Source organism: Mustela erminea, chromosome 1 (assembly GCF_009829155.1).
Source record: "Mustela erminea isolate mMusErm1 chromosome 1, mMusErm1.Pri, whole genome shotgun sequence".
In the NCBI taxonomy this organism is placed as follows: Eukaryota; Metazoa; Chordata; class Mammalia; order Carnivora; family Mustelidae; genus Mustela; species Mustela erminea.
The window spans coordinates 1,448,263-1,471,247 of NC_045614.1; the positions used below are offsets into that span (position 1 = coordinate 1,448,263).

At 66.6% G+C, this 22,985-nt stretch overlaps 3 protein-coding genes and 1 long non-coding RNA gene across 4 annotated transcripts; 2 read left to right on the forward strand and 2 right to left on the reverse strand.

Annotated features, from left to right (window-relative positions):
* Positions 1-155: 155 nt before the first annotated feature.
* On the reverse strand, positions 156-3,832 carry JSRP1 (junctional sarcoplasmic reticulum protein 1). The gene is made up of 7 exons (XM_032359138.1): positions 3,778-3,832; positions 2,706-2,864; positions 2,262-2,299; positions 1,978-2,102; positions 1,445-1,599; positions 804-892; positions 156-697 (listed from the first exon to the last, which is right to left on the reverse strand). Exons 2-7 carry the CDS (start codon positions 2,818-2,820, stop codon positions 248-250), a joined length of 972 nt encoding a protein of 323 aa, XP_032215029.1. The 5' UTR covers positions 2,821-2,864; positions 3,778-3,832; the 3' UTR covers positions 156-247.
* A 584-nt stretch (positions 3,833-4,416) lies between these two features.
* On the forward strand, positions 4,417-21,455 carry LOC116599350. The gene is made up of 3 exons (XR_004289337.1): positions 4,417-4,520; positions 13,298-13,304; positions 21,446-21,455. It is a non-coding gene; the product is annotated as an uncharacterized LOC116599350 (long non-coding RNA).
* Positions 11,036-12,779, forward strand: OAZ1 (ornithine decarboxylase antizyme 1). Its single transcript, XM_032359017.1, is given in 6 exon segments — positions 11,036-11,270; positions 11,841-11,892; positions 11,894-11,983; positions 12,078-12,250; positions 12,336-12,421; positions 12,594-12,779. Coding segments are annotated over 6 exon segments (681 nt in total). The 5' UTR covers positions 11,036-11,124; the 3' UTR covers positions 12,728-12,779.
* On the reverse strand, positions 14,436-18,899 carry PEAK3 (PEAK family member 3). Its single transcript, XM_032358629.1, has 4 exons — positions 18,509-18,899; positions 17,989-18,071; positions 17,069-17,607; positions 14,436-15,857 (listed from the first exon to the last, which is right to left on the reverse strand). The coding sequence occupies exons 2-4, from the start codon at positions 18,068-18,070 to the stop codon at positions 15,075-15,077; spliced, it is 1,404 nt and encodes a 467-aa protein (XP_032214520.1). The 5' UTR covers position 18,071; positions 18,509-18,899; the 3' UTR covers positions 14,436-15,074.
* Positions 21,456-22,985: the final 1,530 nt, after the last annotated feature.

Consider the following 22,985-nt stretch of genomic DNA (forward strand, 5'->3'; position numbering starts at 1 on the left):
GCGGGGGCTCCTCCTGGCCGCTCTCCCCCAGCGCGGACGCAAGCGTCATCCCCGGTGCCCCCGGCCTCCACTCCCGCCCCCGCCCCGGCCCCCCACCCCCCGCTGGAGGGCCTCCCTTCTCGGCCCTTCAGGCCAAAGGAGCCAGCGACCCTGGGGCTGCAGCTTTCAATTTATTTCGCTGAACCTCGGGGCCACGCACGGCGAGGGGGCCGGTTCCGAGTATTGGGTCCCAGGACCCAGGCCTGGCTCAGTCCCGCCCCTTGCCCGCGCGGTGCTTCTGGCGGCCTGGAGGCCGGTCCTCGTCGGGGCGCCGCAGGGAGTCCCAGGCTTGTCTCCTTTTCTGTCCCGGGTCTCGGGAGTCCTGCGCCCAGTGGCGGTGGCCCCCTTCGCGCACCTCCCAGCGCCGGGGTAGGGCTCCTCGGGGTTCCCTGGCGGCCCGTGGCTTCTCCTGCTTCCGAGGCCGCTCCTCCTTCCGCGGCTTCTCCTTCCGCGGCCGCTCCTCCCTCGGCGGCCTCTCCTTGCGAGGCCTCTCCTTCCGCGGAGGCTCCTTGGGCCCGCGCTTCTCCCCAGCAGCGCTGTCCGCACCCTCCCGCCTGCCGGGAACCTCAGCCTCCTCCTTCGCCGCCGCCGCCGCCTCCTCCGCCTGGGGTGCCGGCGGTCCTAATGGGGGCGCCCAGGCCTTGGGCTTCGGCTGCAGCTGCCAGGCGGGTGGTGCGAGGCGCTGGGGTCAGCGCACACCTGCCCAGCGCGGGGTCCAGGCACCTTCCCCCCGCCGCCCACAGTCATTCAGTGGAAGCGCTTACCGGGGCTGCTGCTGGCTCCGGGGCAGAGCTGGGCGGTACCCATGGCTCAGGGACAGCCGCAGGGACGTCCGCTTCCCCAGCCACAGCATCTTGGAGGGGAGCGGAGTCAGCCCAGGCGGGGAGGCGGGGAGCTGCAGACCAAACCCGCCGCCCAGCCCTCCCCCCTGGAGCCCCGTCTGCCCTCCTGACCTTCGGGGCTGTAGCGCCCCCTTCCCTCCACATCTCCCTCGTGCCAGTTGCAAAAGGGCAGGCCCCGTTCCTCCGTGGGCTGTGGGAGCTCCCTGGCACATACCCCCCAAAGGGGGCTCATAGGGCCAGTCCTGGGGGGCAAGGACCTGCTCACCCACGGAGGAGACAGGTGTGCTGAGATACAATCTGGGAGAGGAAGGGCCCCCGGAGGAGGAGGCACTTTCTCCCCCAGCCAGCACAGAGGAAGGGCGCGCAAGGTCAGTGGCTGAACGGGGGTGCACAAGGTGGGGCGCTTGGGGGACCGAGGACCCCTCGCAGAGACCATGCCAGGGAGAAGGGGACCCCCCGGGGGAGAGCCAGGTATAGAAGACACCCTGCCTCCGGAGGGGAGGTACCAGCCCAACCCTTGGGAGCACGTGAGCTTCCCTGGGAGGGCCTGCGCCCAGGCTCACCACGGCACAGCTGGAAGGCTGACCCCAGCAGCGCCACGAATGAGGCCAGCACCAGACACTTGTTGAGGGACAGGTCTCCCCAGGGCAGCTCATCACTCAGGGCTGGAGCCGGGGGTGGCGGTAGCCGCTGCGGGGGTGGCGAGGCCTGTGCCTTCCTGCGCACGGGGCTCCGGGGCGCTGCGGGGAGCAAGGGGTGGGCTGGACGCGGCCCCATGGGGCTCTGCCCTCCCTGCCTGAGGCCCTGGGCGGGGGGGTGAAGCCGCGCGTGCGTCAGAGCCTCACTGGGATGCGGGGGATGCTCTAGAAGGTGCCGGCTGAAGCCCAGGAGCGCCTCACGTTGTGTCATCACGAATTCGCGAGGCTTCCAGCCCTGTTAGTTACGGCTGGTGACACGGGACTGAAGACAACCAGCAGCCCCACTGCACCCTGTTCCCCTCCCCCCAGATCCAAGGACCCAGCCCAGGGCCTGCCCCCCCCCCCCCCGCTTGCTGGGCCATACCCACTCCCCCACCTCACCCCTGCCTTCCGCAAACCTACTTGCTCCTGCTTTCAGCCTCTCTTTCCCAGGTCCTGGGGCCACTTTGGCCACAGGCTCCTTTTCTGTCTTCTTGGGCCTGGCATCCACACTGCCTGGAGGGCTGCCCTCAGCTTGAGAAACCTATGAGAAGCCATGAGTGGCCCGGGCTGTTTCTTCCCCTTCTTTCCTCCAAGGGAACCCGAACCCTTCCCATGGGCCAGAGAGAGCCACCCCTCTGGGCAGCGTGTCCCTGACTCCAGGGACATCCCACACGGTAACCCCAGGGCCCCGGCTACTCACATGGGGCCAGCTGCTAGAGTCGGCCAGCCTGGGCGTCGCTAGTGGAGGAAAAGAGGGAGAGTCAAGGTTGTGAGAGCCCCCCAGGCACACCCCACCCCCTGCGGGGCTCTGCTGGGCCAGGGGTGGGGGATCCCTCCCATTCCACAGATTAGAAAGCAAATGGGCTCAGAGGCAGTCCTGCCCAAAGGCCACACGGCACTTCGCTGGCAAGCTAGGATTTGAATCTGGCCCTGCGTGGCCTCTGACCTGTATCTCTGGGGCTCCTTACATATCCCCCAAGGCACGAATGGACACGGGTTGAAGACAAGGAGCAGAGTTGGAGCTGGCCCAACGTGGGAGTCTTAGTCCTGGGTCTGCCAGTTAGCCACCCGCTGACCATTTAGCCACCCGGCTCAGCTGGTGGCCGGGGGCGGGGCTCCGTCCTGCCCGAGCCCCTGTGGGTACCTCGAGCCCTGCCCTCCGGGGGCTGCTCAGGGCAGGGGTCGGCCAGCATGGAGAGGTCCTCGCCTTGGCAGCTGCCCAGGCCTCCATCCAGCTCCTGCAGGGCCCTGGTCGTCATGGAGATGTCTGACCCTGGGATCCTTGGGAGTTGGGGGGCAGCGGCTGGAGAGGAGGCGTCTTGCATCAGACGTGTCTTGCATTGGCTGAGCCCCTGCTGTGGGCTGGGCCTGACCTGGGGGCACCCCTTGTACGTAGTTGTACGTCAATCACGGTGGGGTGGGCGTGGCCCAGCGCCCACACCCCACCCCCGCCCCCTCCCTGTGCTGGGACCCCTCTCTGAGGTGCGGAGGTTGCTGGGGCCCCTGAGAGGGCTGGGACCCACCCAAGGTCACACACAGATGAGCTAAGACGGCCCAGACCAGAACCCTTGGCCCCAGGGTCGGCTCAGGTTCTCTGAGACCAGACACTATTTTTACCCAGTGCCGGAGGCCTGGGGAACAGGCAGATGTGCCTCCAGGCCCCTCCCGGACTTTTGCTCCCGGGTCTTTGAACCGTCCCAGCCGGCCGTTCCTGGCACCCCAGACCCTGGCCCCTAAATCCAGAAGCTCAGGCTGTAGCCCCCCCCAGGACGGGCCTCACTCCGGCCAGGATAGGCAGGGGCGCGGTCCCCCAGGGGCTTCCTGATCCCAGCGCTGGGGCCCCAGACTCCTCCCATGACCCCCACTCCCATAGGACAGATGGGGAAACTGAGTCTCCAGAGAGAGCCATCCGCCAGAGGTCGTAGGCAGCCTGTGGTCACACCCAGCTGAGCCGGCTCCCCACAGCCCTGTTTTGGGCCCCCCGTGCCCCTGGCTGCCAGCGTTAGCATGTTCTGCCGTCTCTGGTCAGAAGAGTGACCCTTCCCCTGGGGCCGGAGCAGGCCTCTGAGCGAGGGGCCCAAATGGGCAGCGGGCAGGTGCCCTTAGGCATGTAGGGGGGCAGTCGCAAGAGCTGGGGGTCCCCGTGGACCTCAGAGATGCCCTCCCCAGACACAAGGGACCGTTCCCCGGCCCAGGCCTCCCCCTGCCCCACTTACTCCACGGCCGCCACAGTGAGCCCGCTGGACAGACGGAGCCCGGGGAGCGTGGCCCCAAGACAGACGGCGACAGGTGTGCGGAGGCCGGGGCGTGGGCCAATCCGCGGGGCGGGCGGTGGCGGGAAGGGGAGGAGGGTGGCGGGGCATGGTGGCTGGGGAGGCCTCCACCCTTGCCGCAGGACTGAGCCTGGGCCAGAGGGTGACCCCCACCCCTGCTCCAGCACAGAGCCACTGCCCCGCTGGCCACAGTGGCCTGGGCGGCTCGCTTCCTGTCCCTGAGCCTCAGAGAAGCAAGTCCTGGAGGTGGGGACAGCACAAAGGGTCACCTTGCTTTCTCCCTCAAATCCGGTCAGCCCGCCTATGAGCCACGAAGCGTGGGCCGGGCTCCCCTGTGGTGAAGCCAACGGGGTACAAGCTCCCGGAGCAGCCAGGGGTGGCCCGTGGGACCCGGAGCCTGAGGGGGGGCCCCATGGGAGAAGCCTGTTTCCTCCTCTAGAACCTGAATTCAAGACCACTCCATAGCCAGCAGCACGGCTGTGCTGCTCCAGAACATTCTGTCACCGGAAAGCAACCCCCTCCCCTTTCACCAACCCCTCCCCCAGCTCCCCCCTGGCCCCCGGCCCCATGAAGCCCCCTTCCCGTCTGTGGAGGAGCCTGGTCTGGACATGTCACACGCGTGGACTCACACCCCGTGTGGCCTCCTGTGTCTGGTTCCCTCCCTGCGCGCCGTGGGCTCGGGGTCCGTCTGTGGGGCCGCGCGTGGGGACCTCGGTCCTGCCCGCAGCTAAGGGATGCTCCCACATGCGGGGGACACGCTGTGTTATCTGTTCCTTGGCATCCAACAGGGCTGGGAGCAGTGGGGGGGGAGTGGGGGCACTGCCCCTCAAGCCCAGTGTCAGATCCTGTCTTTAGAAAATATAAAATGTCAATATTTCATTCATCGTTGGATTTTTATGCATTAATTTTTTTTTATTGTGGTAAATCCACGTAACATGAACCACACCACTTTTCTCTTCCGAGCGCACGGCTCAGCGGCGGGAAGCACACTCCCCCGTCCTGCAGCCACCCTCCGTCTCCAGAACCTTCCATCCCCCGCAAGGAGACTCTGTCCCCACGAAGCACAGACTCCCCACCCCGGACCCAGCCCTGACTCCCACCCCGTCCTCTCTGTCTGTGTGGACGAGACTCCTCTGGGGCCCTCCTGGGAGTGGGGTCCCGCGGGACGGGTCCTTCTGGTCTGGCCGCACTCATAGAGCCCCGTGTCCTTGGGGTCCCTCCGCGTCATGGCAGGAGTCAGGGTCCCCCCCAATCTGAGGCTGGACCGTGTTCCTGCGTGAGGATGGACCACGCCGCGTGTGTCCGTCTGTGGCTGTGGACGGACGCTGGGCGCGGGTCACGTTGCTGTGTACACGGGCGGGCAAACGGCTGGTGCATCCGGCCTTTCCCTTCCTAACACTGGCTTTACAAGACCTTCTGGACCAGGCTGGTCACCGGGAATATTAAAATGTGTGAAGATAACCCAAGGTTACATAACAATAAATTCTGAGTGGCGCAGTGTCCTGACTCTTGGTGTCAGCCCAGGTCCTGTTCTCAGGGTTGTGGGATCGAGCCCCGAACCAGGCTCTGCGCTCAGCGGGGCGTCTGCTTGAAGTTTTCTCTCCCTCTGCCCACCCCCCGCCCGCTCGTGTGTGCGTCTACACTCTCTCTCTCTCTCAAATAAATAAATACATCAGGGGCGCCTGGGAGGCTCAGTCGTTAAGCCTCTGCCTTCCGCTCAGGTCATGATCCCGGGGTCCTGGGATCGAGCCCCGCATCGGGCTCCCTGCTCAGCGGGAAGCCTGCTTCTCCGTCTCCCTCTTCCCCAGCTTGTGTTCCCGCTCTCACTGTGTCTCTCTCTCTGTGTCAAATAAATAAGTAAATAAAATCTTTAGAGAAAAAAAAAAGCAAAGATCTGGTGAGACACAGGCCCGTATATGTCTAGTGTCCTCAGCAAACGTGCACTCTCTTGGCTTTATACGTTTCTTTCTTTCTTTCTTTCTTTCTTTTTTAAAGATTTTACTTATTTATTTGACAGACAGAGATCACAAGTAGGCAGAGAGAGGGGGGGGGGAAGCAGGCTCCCTGCTGAGCAGAGAGCCTGATGCGGGGCTTGATCCCAGGACCCCGGGATCATGACCTGAGCCCAAGGCAGAGGCTCAACCCACTGAGCCACCCAGGCGCCCCTACTCTGCATCTTATTTTAAGGTCGCACGCAGGTACGGACCTGCTTCAGCGTGAACTAGAGCCACCGCGTGTGGCTGAAGTTCACACGCCACCGGCTGCCGCGGACCCAGATGCAGAAGGTTCGCTTCGCTCCGTGTGGGAGCTCCCCGGGGGCCGCTGGGACGAGTGCCCCAATTTAGTGGCTTAAAACCACAGGGATTGATTCTCGACAGTTCCAGGCTCGGAAGTCCTAAAACCCCGGCGTGGGCAGGGCTGGTGTCCCGGGAGCCCCAGGGAGACCCAGATCCTGCCCTTGCCTGGCCCGCGGTCCACTCCGTCCTCCCCACCAGCAGCGCGGGGTCTGCCCGTCTCTGAGACCCCCACCCTCTGCCTCCCTCTCATGAGGGAGAGCTGGGCCCCCCAGGAACCCAGGGTCACCCCCACCTTGGGTCTTGACCTGCCCCCACCTCAAAGTCCCTTTAACCACATGACGTGATTCACCCACACACTCTGGACCTAGGACATGGACGTTTTGGGGGGCTGTTAGACAACTATACTCTGCAAATCCTTTTTCAAAAATCAGAGTGAGACCCCCCCAGCCTCCCTGGCACCCCCAGATACCTAATGTGGCCGTAGTGATTCACCAGGACACGAGACATGGGCTCTTCCCTCCCTGACCCGCTCCCACCACATCTCTGTCCCATCCCTGCGGCTCAGCTCTCGCCGCTTCCAAGAAGCCCTCCCTGATACCCCTCTTTCCTATCCTGCAGTCCAGGGGGCCCTCACCTCTCACAGGCTCCTATTCCCAGCAAGGCCCACCCCGCAGGTCTGGTCTCTCTCTGTGTCCCCAGCAAGCCCAGCCAGCGCAGGCTGCCTTGAGCACCTGACCCGGAAACTTCCTTCCGCCCCGCAGTCCTCCGAGAGTGGAGGTGACCTTCCTCACAGACCCAGCATTTACGGGGGCGCCCAGAATAGACAGAGAAAGGAGGACGTGACATTGGTGGGACACGGGGCAATGACTTGGATGTCCGTGGTTGCCATGACGGGGGGAGTTCCTGGCACCGAGGAGTGGGGGCCAGAGATGTGCTCACCCCCACCCCCATGTCCAGGAGGGCCCCCAGATGTGACCGGCCTGATCATGCATCGTGGGAGTCCATTGCCACCCGAGAACCTGAACGTTGTGTTCAGTCCCCGAGATCCAACTGCGAGCAAACCTTTTGATGCCAGATGACATCTGGAAAGACACTTAGACCCGGCCTTGGGGTTTCCCATCCTGGTGGGGGCAGGTGCCTGGGTCCCCGCCCTGCCCCCACAGCCACCAAAGCCAACGAACATCTTCCTCATGCCAGCTGTCCCCACCTCCCCAACAGCAGGCAGAGGGGGCCATCCCCGAGACCCAGAGCCCGCCCTCCTCAAGAAGACGAGGGACACTGTTCCCACATCCCTGCCAGGTGCTGAGAGCCCTCGCATGCCCTCCGCGCCGGCCCGCACCCTGCCAGTGACTCTCCCCGAGTCCGACGCCCTGCCCCACCTGACCCCACAAGCGCCCCTTTTACTCTTCAACCTCTGCTTCTTTGCAGGTTGCTCAACTTGTTTGTGTTACCAGGAAGCGACATCTTGCCCCTTCCCACCCACAGTGATCCCAAATTAAAGAGCACATTGGCCAGCAACAGCGCAAAGCCCGCCGATGAAGTGGGGGACCCTTCCCATCCGAGTCTTGGGTCTCTCAAGGCTCCTGCTGGTTCCCTGTAGCTGAGGAGGGCTCCAGACTCTGCCCCTGCAGGGGAGGCACTCTGGTGGACATCTCACTGGTCCGGGTGCTTCCTGGGCAGTGGACCAGAGACGGTCTTGAACCTACTGGTGCTGAGGGTCAGCTGTGGTCTCTGTCACTTTCTGGCCGCAGGCATGGGGGGCAAACACCCTATGACCCAGTGACCAGTGGCCAGTCTGGATTCTGGACTCTTGGCCCAGAGTCGCTTGTCTGTGCGAAACACTGGGGAACCCACAAGAGGCAGAGAACCCAAAAAAGAAACAAACGAAAAACCCAACCAGATTTCAAAGTGCAGAAGCTCTTCCAGCCTCAAGAAGACAGGGCCTGAGTCATAACAAGACACCAGTCCCACAGAGAGTGACGGACACGGCCGCCCCTGCCAGTGTGGGTGGGCTGGAGGGCGCCTTTGCAACGAAAGCGTGCCCCTCTGCGCAACGACTGGAAACCATTGGAAATCAAAGCGAGCATCCACTTGTTTTCTTTTCTTTTTTAAGATTTTATTTATTTATTTGAGAGAGAGACAGTGAGAGAGAGCATGAGTGAGGAGAAGGTCAGAGGGAGAAGCAGACTCCCCGTGGAGCTGGGAGCCCGATGCGGGACTCGATCCCGGGACTCCGGGATCATGACCTGAGCCGAAGGCAGTCGTCCAACCAACTGAGCCACCCAGGCGTCCCCAGGAATCCACTTGTTTTTAAGTTTCACCACAGGCTGCAATGCTACACAAAGTCAAGGATTAAATATTCTTTCCCAGAACAATTCCTTGGCGCTGGCCCAACACACGCAATTCTTAGAGTTTTGGTGGCATTCTCGTAATGCGTGTTTGGAAGCTGCAAATAAGACATTTTTACGTGGAATTACTGTATGAATATAAATACTGCATTTCCTCCTGGCAAGGAATTAATAAGACACACGGATTCAGCAGACCTCCTGTGCAGACTAAGCTCCTGTGGGTTTTGCAATCATTCAAGGTCTCTTTGGGGAAAGCTTGTGTCTCTAACCCAGATGGACACAGCAGATTGAAATAAAAATGAGATAAAAACGAGAGGCATGAATTGTGAAGACAAAGAAACATACAAGAGTTGCTCCAGTTCCGCCTAACTCTCCAGACCCTCCCTTTGTGCCTGAAAAGCAAAATCAGGAAAGGAAGCAGGACCTGCAAGCTCTGCGCTCCACTGGCACCCCCCGGAACCGCTCCCACCTCTGGTTCTGGACTCTTTCTTGCCTGGGCTGGTGGTGCTCACCCAGGAGGGGGTCTCTGTGGACCCGGGAGGGGTCTGCGCTGACCTGGGACAGGTCTGTGTTGACTGGGGAGGGGTCTCCGCTGACGGGAAGGGGTCCTCGTTCACTGGCCGGGGGTCTGCACTGACCCGGGAGAGATCTGCGTTCACCCAGGAGGAGTCTACATTGACCAGGGAGGGTTCGGAGTTCACCGGGGAAAGGTCTGCACTGACCCAGGAGGGGTCTGCGTTGGGTTCCACATTCACCGGGGAGAAGTCTGCGTCCACCAGGGAGGGGTCTGCGTTGACCGGGGAGGAGTCCACGCTGACCGGGGAGGGGTCTACACTGACCCGGGAGAGGTCTGCGTTCACCGGGAGGGGTCCGTGTTGACCCGGGTGGGGTCTGTGTTGACCGGGGAGGGGTCCGCGTTGACCAGGGAGGGGTCCGCGCTGATCTGCGCTGACCTCGGAGAGATCTGCGTTGACCGGGGAGGGGTCCGCGCTGACCGGGGAGGGGTCTGCGTTCACCGGGAGTGGTCCGTGTTGACCCGGGTGGGGTCTGCGTTGACCGGGGAGGGGTCCGCGTTGACCAGGGAGGGGTCCGCGCTGATCTGCGCTGACCTGGGAGAGATCTGCGTTGACCGGGGAGGGGTCCGCGCTGACCGGGGAGGGGTCTGCGTTCACTGGGAGGGGTCCGTGTTGACCCGGGTGGGGTCTGCGTTGACCCGGGAGGGGTCCGCGCTGACCAGGGAGGGGTCCGCGCTGATCTGCGCTGACCTGGGAGAGATCTGCGTTGAATGGGGAGGGGTCCGCGCTGACCGGGGAGGGGTCTGCGTTCACTGGGGAGGGGTCCGCGCTGACCCGGGAGGGGTCTGCGTTCACTGGGAGGGGTCCGTGTTGACCCGGGAGGGGTCCGCGCTGATCTGCGCTGACCTGGGAGAGATCTGCGTTGACCGGGGAGGGGTCCGCGCTGACCGGGGAAGGGGTCTGCGTTCACTGGGAGGGGTCCGTGTTGACCCGGGTGGGGTCTGCGTTGACCCGGGAGGGGTCCGCGCTGACCAGGGAGGGGTCCGCGCTGATCTGCGCTGACCTGGGAGAGATCTGCGTTCAGCGGGGAGGGGTCCGCGCTGACCGGGGAGGGGTCTGCGTTCACTGGGAGGGGTCCGTGTTGACCCGGGTGGGGTCTGCGTTGACCGGGGAGGGGTCCGCGCTGACCAGGGAGGGGTCCGCGCTGATCTGCGCTGACCTGGGAGAGATCTGCGTTGACCGGGGAGGGGTCCGCACTGACCGGGGAAGGGTCTGCGTTCACTGGGAGGGGTCCGTGTTGACCCGGGTGGGGTCTGCGTTGACCGGGGAGGGGTCCGCGTTGACCAGGGAGGGGTCCGCGCTGATCTGCGCTGACCTGGGAGAGATCTGCGTTCAGCGGGGAGGGGTCTGCGTTTCTCTGGGAGCAGGACTGTTGGCTGAGCTCGGAAGCGACACGCTCCATGTCATTAAACACGAGTGTCTTGAGCATGAAGGTTCTCTTCAGCCGCGGCGGTCCGGAACCGAGCAAGACCGAACCCAGAAACCCACCGCGGGACCGACCCTTCCGAGGTTACCACGGAAAGGCATTTCACCCCGTGGGGCGGGGGCTCTGGGACCCCCGCCCGCGAATACGAGGGCCTCTCTCACCCCGAGCCTCCCGGAAGAGGGGGCCCCGCTTGGGGCAGGGACACTAGCGAGGGCGACAAGGGCCACGGCGGAGACGTCGCCACTGCCAGCACCCGAAGTCCCGTAAGGCGCTGCGCCCCCCGACCCCAGGCCCCGCTGATGGGGGCGGGGCGCGTACGCGGCGCTGCGGACGCCACGGCGCCCCGCCTCCCGCGCCCGCAGAGAGTCGCCATTGGTGGAGGGGGCGGTCCCCGCGGAGGTCCCGCCCCCACCCCGGCCGTCCGCCAGTCAGACGCCGAGGGGGGCGGGCACGTCCGGAGCTGTCGGGGGCCCCGCGGCCCCGCCCCCTCGCGCGTCCGCGTTCCAGGCGGCGTGGGGGCGTGGCCCGGGCGCGGCGCCTATAAAGGCGGGCGGCGGCGGCGGCGCCATTTTGCGAACGGCGAGCAGCGGCGGCGGCGCGGAGACGCGCAGCGGAGGTTTCTGGTTTCGGACCCCAGCGGCCGGATGGTGAAATCCTCCCTGCAGCGGATCCTCAACAGCCACTGCTTCGCCAGAGAGAAGGAGGGGGACAAAGCCAGCACCGCCGTCCACGCCGCCCGCGCCATGCCGCTCCTCAGCCTGCACAGCCGCGGAGGCCGCAGCCGCGAGAGGTGAGCGCCCCGCCCCCGCCCGAAGCTTCCAGAAGCGCCGCCGCGCAGGCCCGCGGGGAGCCGGCCGCGGGGGGCCCGGAGCGCGGCGTCCGTCCCCGGGTCGAGGCCTCATCGCGGCGGGGGCGGGCGCTCCGGGGGCTCGGGGCCCGGCGGGGCGGGGGGGGGGGGGCGGGCGCGGCCTGACGTCGTGGCCCGGGGGGGGGGGGTGGGGACGCGCGGGGCGCCCTTGGCCGCGCCTCCGCCGGGGTCCGGCGGCCGCCCCCTCCCCTCGGCGGCGCGCCCGCGGCAGGTGCGCGTCCCCCCGGCGGGCCGCGGACGGGGCCGGGCTCCGAGCCGTGAAAATGGAGGCGGCGTTGGGGCCTGTGGGCCCCGCGCGGCAAATGGCTGCTGGCGGCGCCGGGCGCGCGATGGCGAGAACCTCCCTGGGGGCCGCGGGCCGCGTCCGCCGCCGTGACGCACGCCGGGCCCGCGGGGGCGTGCGGGAGGGGCGCGGCGGGGGGTGCGACGGGGGGCGGGCGGCGGGCGGCGGCGGGGCTCCCGCGCGGGGCTGAGCGCGTCCTGCCGTGGCAGGGCCTCCGCCGCCTGCTGCAGTCCCCTGGGTCCGGGGCCTCGGTGGTGCTCCTGATGTCCCTCACCCACCGCTGAAGATCCCAGGTGGGCGAGGGAACAGCCAGAGGGATCACAGCCCTGCGGCCGCCGCCGTCCTCTACGCCGTGAGTACCGCGCGGGGCGGGCGGGGGCGGGCGGGGGCGGGGGCGGCCTGCGCGGTGCCCGCGGCGGCCGTGCGGACCGGCCTCCCTCCCGCAGGACGAGCGGCTGCGCGTGACCGAGGAGCCCGCGTCGCACGGCCGGACGAGGATTCTGAACGCGCAGACGCGGCTCTCGGGCTCCCGGCGCGTGGACTGGAGGGCGGTGCTGCGCGGCGGCTGCCTCTACGTGGAGATCCCGGGCGGCGCCCTGCCCGAGGGCAGCAAGGACAGGTGGGCCGGGGCGGGGCGGGGCGGGGCGGGGCGCGGGGACCCCGGGCCCGCGGGCGGGGCGGCCCCGCTGACGCCGGCCCTTCAGCCTCGCAGTTCTCCTGGAGTTCGCGGAGGAGCAGCTGCGCGCCGCCCACGTCTTCGTCTGCTTCCCCAAGACCCGCGACGACAGAGGTGCGCGGGGGCCGGGCGGGGGCGCGGGGGCCGGGCGGGGGGCCGGGGGCGCGGGGGTCGGGCCGGGGGCGCGGGGGTCGGGCGGGGGGCCGGGGGCGCGGGGGTCCGGCCGGGGGCGCGGGGGCGCGGGGGTCGGGCCCGGCCCGCGGCGCTGACTCGGTTTCCCCCGCAGCCGCCTTGCTCCGGACCTTCAGCTTCCTGGGCTTTGAGATGGTGAGACCGGGGCATCCCCTCGTGCCCAAGAGACCCGACGCTTGCTTCATGGCCTACACGTTCGAGCGGGCGTCTTCGGGCGAGGACGAGTAGCGGCGGCGCCCCTGCATCGCGGTCCCTTCGCGTGTCGCGCTCCCGGGCGGCGGGAGCGGCCGCGGCGCCGGGTTTGTGCGCGCGGTGGTTGTGCAAATAAACGCGCGCTGCGGATCGGCGGCGCACTGTCGGGGTCCGGCGTGTGTGTGACACTGAAGTCTCTGCTTTAATTCTAAATAAAAGTTTATATTTTACTCTTCGCTGCTGGTCGGGGTGATTCCGGTGGTCTGCGCGGGAGCGTCCCGGCGGCGCGGGAGGCCGCGGTCTGGATCCCGGCCGGCCGGGTCGCTCTGGCGCCCGAAGACCTGAATAAACGTGGTGACGCCTCCGCACCTGTGTTGGCTTCGTGCTGTTCCCCCGGGCGCTGACCCCGCCCCGTGCCCCAGGACCCCAGGGCTTGGGACGGATGGGGGCGCGGGTGTGCCGGGTTCCGAACTGCGTGACCCCCTCCCGTGGGGGGGAACCACCGCACCCCTGTGGGGCAGCCCGGTTCCTGTGGGGTCTGATGCGTGGCGGACCGGGACCGGCTGCCTCCCCTCAGGTTTTCAGTCCTTCCGGCAGCCCCAGGAGGCCCTGGGTGGCCGACCGCCCCACCCCAGCTGGGTCTGCTGCTCCCCGGCCCTTATCTGGGACGGCCACTGCTCCCCGCTGGCAGAGTTCCCGCTGGCCCCGAGCAGCCTCCCCTCTGGTTCTGTGGGTCCGTGTGGGGTGGGGCTGAGGTGCAGGCCTGCGCCTGGACTTGGGCGTCCCCGTCCCCGCCTGTGTGGGCTCCCGGGACGCCAGCAGCCCCCGGGGAGGGCCTTGCAGGGCTGCTACGGTGGGGGGGGCAGGTGGGGGGGTCAGAGCGGGGATGTGGGGTCTGGGACCCGCAGAGGGTCAGCGGGGCTCAGGGGGGTTCCCGAAGGCCTACGACGGGCAGGCCTGCCGTGCCACCTGCTGGCCGCATCTGAGCACGGCCGAGGTGGACGCTGGAGCCTGGGCCACAGCGGGAAGAGGGGGCATCCTTCATGGAGCAGGACGGGTACCCGCAGGGATGGCAGTGTGTCTGGGGATGGGGCCGGCCCTCAAAGGTCGAAGGGACAGAGCCAGGCAGCACACCAGTCTGGGGGCAGTGCAAAGGGCTTTGGAGTTGGGGTGTTGAAGGGTACAGAGGAGTCTGAAGCAGATGAGTAGAGACGGGCAGAGTGATCCAGGGGCAGAAACCACGTGGGCAAGTCCTGGAGGTCAGGCGGGCAGTGAGGCCGGAGGGACTGGCCAGAGGGAGCGTCGGGAGCCTTGGAAGGAGCCCCACTCTGTTCCGAGGGCACTGAGCAGCCCTGGTTGTCCCTGGGAGTTAGCCGTGAGGGGGAGGGGAAGTGAGGGGGCATGACGGAGGCCCCAGAGGCAAGGGCGGTGGGACCCCTCGGGGCCTTTTCCAGAGGCATAGACTGAGACCCCGTTCTCTCCCTTAGGGTCCCAGTCGAGACTTCCTTGCGGGTGTTCCATCGTCCTGGGCGTTTAAACAGCTGCTGCGGGTTAAGCCTGGCTCTGGGGGAAGCTCCTGGGGGAGCTCAGAGCCTGGGGGTGACGCGGTCAGGGGGCAGGCCGTGAGATAAATACCTCCAGGCGGTGGTCGGTGCTCTGGGGGCAGGCACGGGGAGGAGCGACTTGATTTGCTTAGAGGAGGTGAGATTCGGGGTCTGGCGGAGGGAACAGCCCATGCAGAAGCTTGGCAGCTGGACAATTTAATTTCACGGAGGAAGAGCGCGGAGGCCACGGTGGGTGGGGGAGGCCGAAGGCATGGGACCCCGTGGCGACGCTTGGGCAGGTGAGTTCAGACTCCTCTGAGGCGGGCTGTGCTGGGGGGCTGGGCGTCTCGGGTTCTAGGAGCTTCCCCTCCCCCTGGAGACGCCAACCAGGTCTAGAGTCACAGTCACTGGCCATCCTGGGCACAACGGGTGCTCCGGGGCAGGAGATGGAGAACAGCGTCACCTCCTCACCGTCTCGGTGACCCTCAGACTCCAGCACTAGAGGGACAGCCTCGCCTCTGCTGGAAGCTGGGGGGAGGGGTCCCATACTCACACAGACCTTGGTGGACAGGGAGTGGCCACAGCCAGTAGAGGTGGGGGTTGTCCTGGCGTCAGAAAGCCTCTGGAGGCACTGGTCATTAGCCCCAGCCCCCGGCTTCCAGGGGAGGACTTGGGCCCAAGACCCCGGCGTAGAAAGGGGGCCGTGTGTCCACGGTCCTGCACCCTTCTGGCTGTTTCTGGAAGAGGGCGTCCCCTCTATCGTGGAGGCGGTCCCCACTGGCCTTCTGGCGCCAGGCCTGGGAAGGGTGCCTACCTCTCGGGGAGGCCCTTGGGAGGCGTCAGTCCCACAGCAGCGCCAGGGCGTGGCCCAGGGAGGCCTCCGTGGCCTCAGCCAGGTACGTGCAGCACAGCCAGTCCTCCAGGCCGGGCGCCTCCCCTGCCGCGGCCCGCTCGGCCAGGTGCAGGACCAGCAGCGCACGGCGCACCTGCAGCCAGGGCCCGAGCGGGGCTCCTTGCCCGCGCAGCGCAGGCCCGGGGCCCCAGAGCAGCACCTGCAGCGCAGCCCGTGCCTGGGCCGCCGAGGGCCGCGAGTGGGCCAGCCGGGCCGCCAGAGTCTCCAGGCCGGCTGCCAAGGGCGTGGCTGAGGGCGCCGCGGGGCCCAGGAGGGCACTGAGCAGGTGGCTCAGCTGCTGCGCGTGGGGGCCCAGGGGGCCCGGGGGCTGGGGGCGGACGCGGCCAAAGTCGGCCAGCAGCAGGCGAGGGGGCCCGGCCGTGGCACAGCCCCGGGGCGCTGCCAGCAGCAGGTTCTCGGGCCGCAGCTCTGCCAGGGCCGCGCCCCGAGCCTCCAGGTGCTCCAGCGCCGACGTGAGCTGCAGCAGCAGCAGGGCCGCGACCCAGGGGAACTCCGCGGGCCGCAGCCTCCTGCCCACCTCGGACAGCCACTGGGTCAGTGTGCGCTCTGGCACCTCGGCCGCCAGTGCCACGGAGCCGCTCCAGGGTGCTCCGGGCAGTGCGTCCTCGGGTACCAGGCCGCACAGCCCCTGCAGGTTGAAGTGTGGGCCCAGCGAGGCCTGCAGCTTCAGGCCCCACGGGTGGGGCTCCTCGGCTCCCGGCTTGGGCACCTGAGGGGCAAGGGGGGGGGGCCGTCAGGGGCCTGAGCGTGGAGACCCCCGCCGGCGCTCTGCCCGCAGAGGCCTTCCCGCCGCCCCTGCTGCGTGTGCTTGGCCTCCAGAAGCAGGAGTTGCAACGTGTTAATTCGCTGTCTGTCGCCAGCATGGTTTCAGGGAAAGCTCCGCTAAGGACGATGGGGTCGAGGGGTCGGACTGCAGCCCCTCAGAGGTGTGAGGAGGCGGGCAGTGTGGGGGCCAAGGGCAAGCCGTCCCAGAGAAACACGACCCAGGCCGGGGTGTCATTGGACGTTCCAGTAGCCACGTTCTGCACCTGCTAACTACGGTGGACACGACAACCCCCATACTCGGTTTAGTCGGAGCCAAGATGTCCAGAAGGTTAGCAAGCAGCCGCCGTGAGCGTCCAGGCTACGGCAGAGCAGGTGTCTCGCTCGGCGGCTCTGTCCTATCCTGAGATCCATCTCGGGGTTGGGGGGTGGGGCAGCCCTGGCTCAAGGCCTCTGAAGCTCCAGCGGCCAGAAGCCCTAGTGCAGGACAGCAAGGCTCTTTCTAGAAGGTCAGAGGAGCACCAGCTCTGGGAATTACATTAGACTCGCCGGGCGGGGTGGGGGCTTCCACGCGGGAGTCAGGGCCCAGCGGCTGTCCCTGACCCGCGCGGCCAGCCGCACTGCCCTTCCTTGCGCTCGGGGTGTGAGGGGGACGGGCCGCCAGCGCAGCCTCACTGCTGAGCATCGTCTGAAAAGTCTGCGTCTGACACGAGTGGCTTCACGGGGATCTGTTTTTTTCTCCCTGAGTGGCGCGTAAAAACGGAAGATCTTATGACAAGGGCGGTGCCGGTCGCGTAGCAAAGCGTGTGTGGGGATTCGGTGGGTAAGGGCGCTTTGGGCTCCGTAGGACAGCTCAGGGCGTGCAGAGGGGCTCGACATGCTGATGGTGGCAGAGACTAGGACTTATTATACGGTGGCCACGGAGCACGGTGGACTGGGTGCAGATGCGGATTGCAGGGCGCCTGGGAGGCGGGGGTTAGGACTCCCTGGCGACGCGCGCATCCACCGCCGCACACCTCGGACACGCGGTTCCCAGGGCTGTGTCCGCGCGTCTGTCGCGGATTAAGACGGGAAGCCCAAGCGGCGTGCGTCCCAGACGACACCCAACGTGGGAGACCGGGGGCGGCTCCGCGGAGCAGGGGCCCGGGCGGGGCTCACCTTGGCAGCCAGCATGTGCCACGCCTCGTCGCCCACCCGCACCAGGCGGTAGTAGAGGGCGTCCCCGCTGTCCACACAGGGTGAGCTGTCCAGGAGGCGGAAGCCGTGGCCGGGGTGACAGGGACCCGGGCGGCCCCCCAGCAGCCGGGCCCGGAGCTGGGCGTGCACGGTACGGAGGCCTTCCAGCTGCTGGGCCTCCAGGAAGGCGCGCACAGCCTCGGGGCGATGCAGGTCGGGCCAGCCGAGGCCCAGCGGGCTGTCGAGCGAGCGAATGTGTGGCTGCGCAGGGGGACCAGGGGCCCATGCTCGGTCGTCGCCGGCCTGGCTCTCGTCCACACTGTGGGACCCCAGATAGGGCCTCCGAGGCTGCCCTGCGGGAGTGGGGCCGGAGCTGGGGGCCCTGTGGGTGGGCAGGGACTGGGTCCTGGCCAGGGTCTTCTTGGGCAGAGGTGGGGGCAGGGGCTGCGGGTCAGCCAAGGGGGGCCTGGATGTCCGGGAGCGGCAGGCCTTGGATGGCAGCAGCTGGGCCCGGACCTCGCCTGATGGTGGGGAGCAGGGAAGGGGTGAGGACACAGGGGCTCGGGCCCCTCAGCCCCCACTGCCCCGTCTGCAGGATGGGAAGGGTGGCCCCGTGGGGTACGGGTGCCCCCGCAGTTCACAGAGGAGCGACGTGTCAGTGGCCAAGACACGTCCAGCCCACACCAGGCGACCCTGTGTCCCTGTGGTGCTCCGGCCAGGTGCCCCGCCTCATCTACGCGGGGAAGCTGGGGCTCCCAGCTGCTCCCTCCCTCAGCAGAGTTTTGTGGGGACTGTGACACTGCGGGTGAGCTAAGCCACCCTCGGGCAGGGGCCTCCCTAAGCCCTCGGGCTCAGCCGCCCGCCCTGCCCCAGTCCTCCAGCCAGGCCCCCCGGGGGCTCACCAAGGTTGCTGTAAGTGGGCGGAGTCGGCCAGGTCGGGGCGTCAGGCCCAGGGGTCTCGGTGGGTGGCTCAGGGCCGCTCATGCTGCAGTGGGGGGGGGTCAAAGTTGGGGACCCGCGGGGGTGGGCCGGTGCGGGGTGCTGATGGTGTGCGTGGGGGAGCAGGGAGCTAGGCGCGGGGGGCAGCCTCGGTCGTCTTGTCCGGACTGGCCTGCTGGTGGCCCTGGGCGGTGTGTCGCCTCCCTGGGCTCCTTTCCCCTGGGTGGGGCAGGAACATCCCGTCTCAACCGTCCAGGGCAGTGAGAAGGACCCTGTGCTTTTGCGACACGGACTGAATAGAAGGTCCAGCTGTGGGGGCCGGGCCAGGGATGGGGGGTCAGCTGGGGGCCTACGACAACACCAGGTCTCCTTCCCAGAGCTGGGCAGCCGGGCCACGCCCCACCCAGACCCCTGTCACCCCGACCTCCACGAGGTGCTGCTTCTGCCCACCCCCCACCCCAGCACCCCTCCAGGAGCCCCTACCTGCAGGACCCGAGTGACGGGGGGCGGGGGCAGTCTTGGGGTCAAACTCCGGGGCCGGCGCTCGGCCCCGTCCAGGCTGACCGGTGGCCCTCAGCCGCCCGGAAGCCCCGTGCAACCAAAGACCGCAGGGCGGGGCGCCCGCTGCATCACTTCCCCAGGCCGTGCTCCCTGCCTGCCCGCAGGGGACGCCTCCCTCCGAGGTGGTTAGGATCCTCTAGGCAGAGGACGTGGCCTGGGCCACGCGTGGGGGGCCGGGGAGGGGGCGACACGGGGACGGTCCCTGCGCTGAGGCTCAGATGACGGACGGCAGTGGGGAGCCAGTCCCGCCGGGGAACCCGGGCAACGCGGGGGCAGCGAGAAACACCCCCAGGCCGGCTCTTTCCTCCCTGGTTTTCACTTCCCCTTCTGCGGGGTCATGGTCACTGGAGCTGCCCCCCGTCCCCGCCCTCTGCCCGCCCAGCCTGGGACCCGGGGCAGGGCTGGCGGGAGCAAGCGTCCGTCTGAGCTCTGGACGGTTCGTCTATGATGGCCACACGGAGAAAAGCACGGTCGGTGGAAACCCGGGGGTCCAGATGCTGGAACTCAGCCATGTTGGGGCTGGAGGTTTGCCGCCGGGCCGCGGCGTGAAAGGCGCCCAGCTCCCCACGGCCTCCCCACCCCCTCCGTGAAGGGAAAGCGGAGCCATCCCCTGCGGGCAGAGTTGCGATGGCACAGTCCATGCTGGGCTTCTGTCCCCGCCCCTGTGGTTTGGCTCAGGGGCCGTGAGCGCAGAGGGTAGGGAATTCTCGTGGGGCTCCATGGCCGGGCCGGGCACAGTGATGGGTCCTCGGGGCAGTGCTGGGTGCCCAGGGCCCTGTCTGCGGGGGAAAGCAGGTGCAGCCACAGGTGACCAGGTTCCACACGGGTCCCCGGCCCCGTTCTGGGCAACAGCGACAGACTGAGCTCAAGGCCTTTCCAGCGTGAGGTTCCCTGACTTGATCCTGTGGTCTCCCTTCTCACACTCAGCTTCCCGAGCCTACAGATTGACGGTCTCCATCTGTCACCGGTGGGCGCCCCTTGGGAACCTCACGACAGGAGGAGGGGGGAGGGTGTGGGCTCCGAGGGACAGATTTCGCAACTCCGGGGCGGTCAGGGTGGGACCAGAGGTGCCTGCGCTGCCCACATCCTTCTGAGATCCTTTCCCGACAGGACACCCGTGGGCGCCCCAGCTGGCAGCTGGCTGTGACCTGCCCCTGGGGGAGCGCGTGCTGGGCACCCACCCGAGCACGGAATGTACGGTGAGCATCCCACGTGAGACTGAAGAGACGCAGTGGGCTGTCCGGCCCAGGGCCTCCAGCGCCGCGGGTAAGTGACCTGTCTGTCCGAGAACGCGGCCTGGCGGGGTCCTGCGGGGCGGGGGCTGTTTTATTTGAGACGGATTCTTGCTCGTGGTGGACCGAGGCCAGGAGTTCATTTTCTTGGCTGATCTGGAAGACCGAGTGCCCGGCTTGCCCTTCCGTTTTGTGCCCGAGGGCAGGGCCTCGCTACCTCCAGCCTGGTCCCTGCCCTGCGTGGCGGCGTGGCCAAGCCGGGGCTGGGATGGGGGCCGTGAGTGGGCAGCGGGCTGGGACCGGGGTGACCTCTCCGGGGACTTCTGCTCCCAGGACGGGGCACGGTGGTGGGCTTGCCTGGGGGCAGGCGGCCTGCCTTGGGCGGGCCTCTCCTCCGAGGGCTCCCGGGGGGCCTTCTCAGGCGGGGAGGGCAGAGTGCCCAGCACCCCGCCGAGCCCGAGCCCCGCTGGGTGAGCCTCCCCTGAGGCTCAGGACTGGGGACCTTTGGCCTTGGCCCTAACCCGGGGCTGCCCCACCTGGGACCCATTCCACACTTCTGAGCTCCGGACGGTGGACTAAGAGATCCCAGCTGTTGTAAGCCTCTCAGTTCCCTTCGGGGCGTCCCTGTGCTCGGCTCGGGGACTCCCTGGGGAGGGCAGAGGCTGGAGGGGTTGGAAGAGAAGGGAGCCACACGGAAAGTGGGTCTGCGCCGGGAAATGGCCTTAGAGATGTGCGGTGTGCAGCCGCGGCCGGAGAAACTGGCTCACCATTCCAGCTCCGTCTGGGAGGGGAAACCGAGGCAGGGATGGTCAGTGCCCCCCTCCCGGGCCCAGGCATGCTGACTGGACCCCTGTCCTGTATTTTGGGGGGACCCACAGAGACCCGTGAGTGGCCCGTCCTCTGTTTGGGTTCCTTTCCGCTGGGCCTTGGAAGGAGGACCCTCCGCCCCACCCCAAGAACGAGACGGACTCAGGACCTCCTGGGTCTTGGACCTGGTTTGAACCAGGGAGCTGGGCATCGCTGCGGAGGGGTGGTTTGTCCCGCCGCTGCTGTGGGAGGAGCGGGGAAGGGGGGCTCCGGGAGCTCCAGGGCCAGCGCCTCGCCTAGCAGCTTCCTGGAAGTCAGGCGTGGAGGGTCGCCCACAGCCTGATGCGTCCCCGTCCTGCAGCGCGAGAAAGGACACTTCTTCCCAGCGTCAGATGGGAACCCGGAGGCCTGGAGAGAGGCCCCGAGTGGCTCGTGAGAGGCCGCCCGCGGGCATCTCACCCGGGTCAGAGTCTGCTGACTGGTCTGACCCGGCGTACCTCCTTCCAGAAAGGGTGGATAAAGTGCTTGGTTTAAAAGCCTGCTCTCGGGGCGCCTGGGTGGCTCAGTGGGTTGAGCCTCTGTTTTCAGCTTGGGTCATGACCCAGGGTCCTGGGATCGAGTCCCGCATCAGGCTCTCTGCTTAGCCGGGAGCCTGCTTCCCCCTCTCTCTCTGCCTGCCTCTCTGCCTGCTTGTGATCTCTCTCTCTGTGCCTATTTGTGATCTTTGTCTGTCAAATAAATAAATAAAATCTTAAAAAAAAAAAAGCCTGCTCTATAAAAAACAAAAACACATAAAAAACCCTATTTTTATTTGAGAGAGAGAGTGCATGTCCCTGTGTGAGGGGGCAGGAGGCTCCGGCAGAAAGAGTGTCCCAAGCCGGCTTGCGCTGAGCAGGGAGCCTGACGTGGGGTGCGATCCCAGGACCCCGGGATCACGGCCTGAGCCGAAACCAAGAGCAGACACCTGACCCGTCCAGGCGCCCCTAAAAGCTGCGGGCTCAGTCAGAAAAGCACGTGACTCTTGATCTCTGGGTGTGCGTTCGAGCCCCACGTTAGGGGGAGAGCGGAGTTAAATAATAAACAAATGAACAGACAAATCTTTTTTTTTAAGCTGCCTGCTTTTTCTCCCAGCCCCCCGAAGCAGGGAGACTGCTGGGACCCCCAAGCCTGGAGGGAGGAAGCGCAGCAGGGAGCGCCCCACCTTCCCGCCGCCGGGGGCTCTGGGCAAATGTTCTCCATCCCTGACCCTGCCTTTGCCCACGGGAAAGTGGGCTCCTAAGAGGACGCAGCCCTCAGGGCTCTGACCTGCCAGAAGGAGTCACCATGGGCTCTGGGGAGCGGCCCCCGGAGCAGCATGGGCGCTCCCGAAGCAAGACCCGAAGCCATCACGGTGCGCCGTTCCGTCTCCGCAAGCGCGCCGCGACGCAGGCCCGGCTTTGGAGCTGGAACCCGACGGTTCCCCCCGGGGACCCCGGCAGCCACTCCTCCCGTGAGCGTTGAAAGAAAAAAAAAAAAAAAAGCCCTGAAGTCTGTTATTAAATCAGCTTCATTTTTATTGGGTTCCAACCAAACACAGCAAGAGGGGGCTGGGGGCCTGGGGGGTTCCGGGTTCATGTTGGGGTGGGAGGTGGGGGATCCCAGGCGCCGCCGGTGCGCGCGTCCTGACGCTGCTGAGAACACACCCTCCCATCGCTGATGATGCTAAAGGCACTTGGATGTCAGTTTGAGGGGCCCTTGGGGTTGTTACGGCAACCACGGTCAGGAGGATGTGAAGGGAGAAAACCGGTCAGTTCTGCCCAAATCAGGTGGAGTTCGGGGGCACAGGACCCCTTCGGCCGTCGCTACGTCCCGCCACGAGTGGGGTCGAGGCAGGAGGGAGCAGAACCAAGGCCTACCGTGTCCAGCCACGCAGCCCGGGAGGAGGGCCAGTATCCCCTCCAGGTTCTGTCTGACTCCTGTGCTCAAACCCCCAGTCTTGGCCCAGCTTTCTCTCTGGCTCATCTCAGAAAGATCTTCAAGGATCCGGGATCCAGGACAACCATCAAGCCGGTCCGTGCACGTGGCCTCAGATGTGTGCAGCCGTGGATTTGACCTCAGACCTATGTTACAGACGAGGACCCCAGGGTCCAGGGGTTCTCAGCCATCAACTATAACTGCACTCCTGGAAGGGAACAGACCTGGTTTTGAGCCTTCCTACGAAGTCCTGAAGAACACTGTCCTAACCTTGGGGGGAGGCCAAGCTCCTTATTAGTCAAGGGGTCCCACAGTGTTTCCTGTGCCCCTTCCTCAAACGATGCCCTGTCATCTGGCCCAGGTGGAGGGTGGGGGCAGTAATCCACCTGGCAGAGGCAGGATCATGG

Coding starts and splice junctions, on each gene's coding strand:
- JSRP1 (XM_032359138.1), bottom strand. CDS start 2,820: ATGACGACCAGGGCCCTGCAGGAGCTGGATGGAGGCCTGGGCAGCTGC. Junction 893..1,444: donor AGCCTTCCAGCTGTGCCGTG/GTGAGCCTGGGC, acceptor CTCCCCTCCAAG/ATGCTGTGGCTGGGGAAGCG. Junction 698..803: donor CGGAGCCAGCAGCAGCCCCG/GTAAGCGCTTCC, acceptor CCCGCCTGGCAG/CTGCAGCCGAAGCCCAAGGC.
- PEAK3 (XM_032358629.1), bottom strand. CDS start 18,070: ATGAGCGGCCCTGAGCCACCCACCGAGACCCCTGGGCCTGACGCCCCG. Junction 17,608..17,988: donor GCCCACTTACAGCAACCTTG/GTGAGCCCCCGG, acceptor CCCCACCATCAG/GCGAGGTCCGGGCCCAGCTG. Junction 15,858..17,068: donor GGCACATGCTGGCTGCCAAG/GTGAGCCCCGCC, acceptor CTTGCCCCTCAG/GTGCCCAAGCCGGGAGCCGA.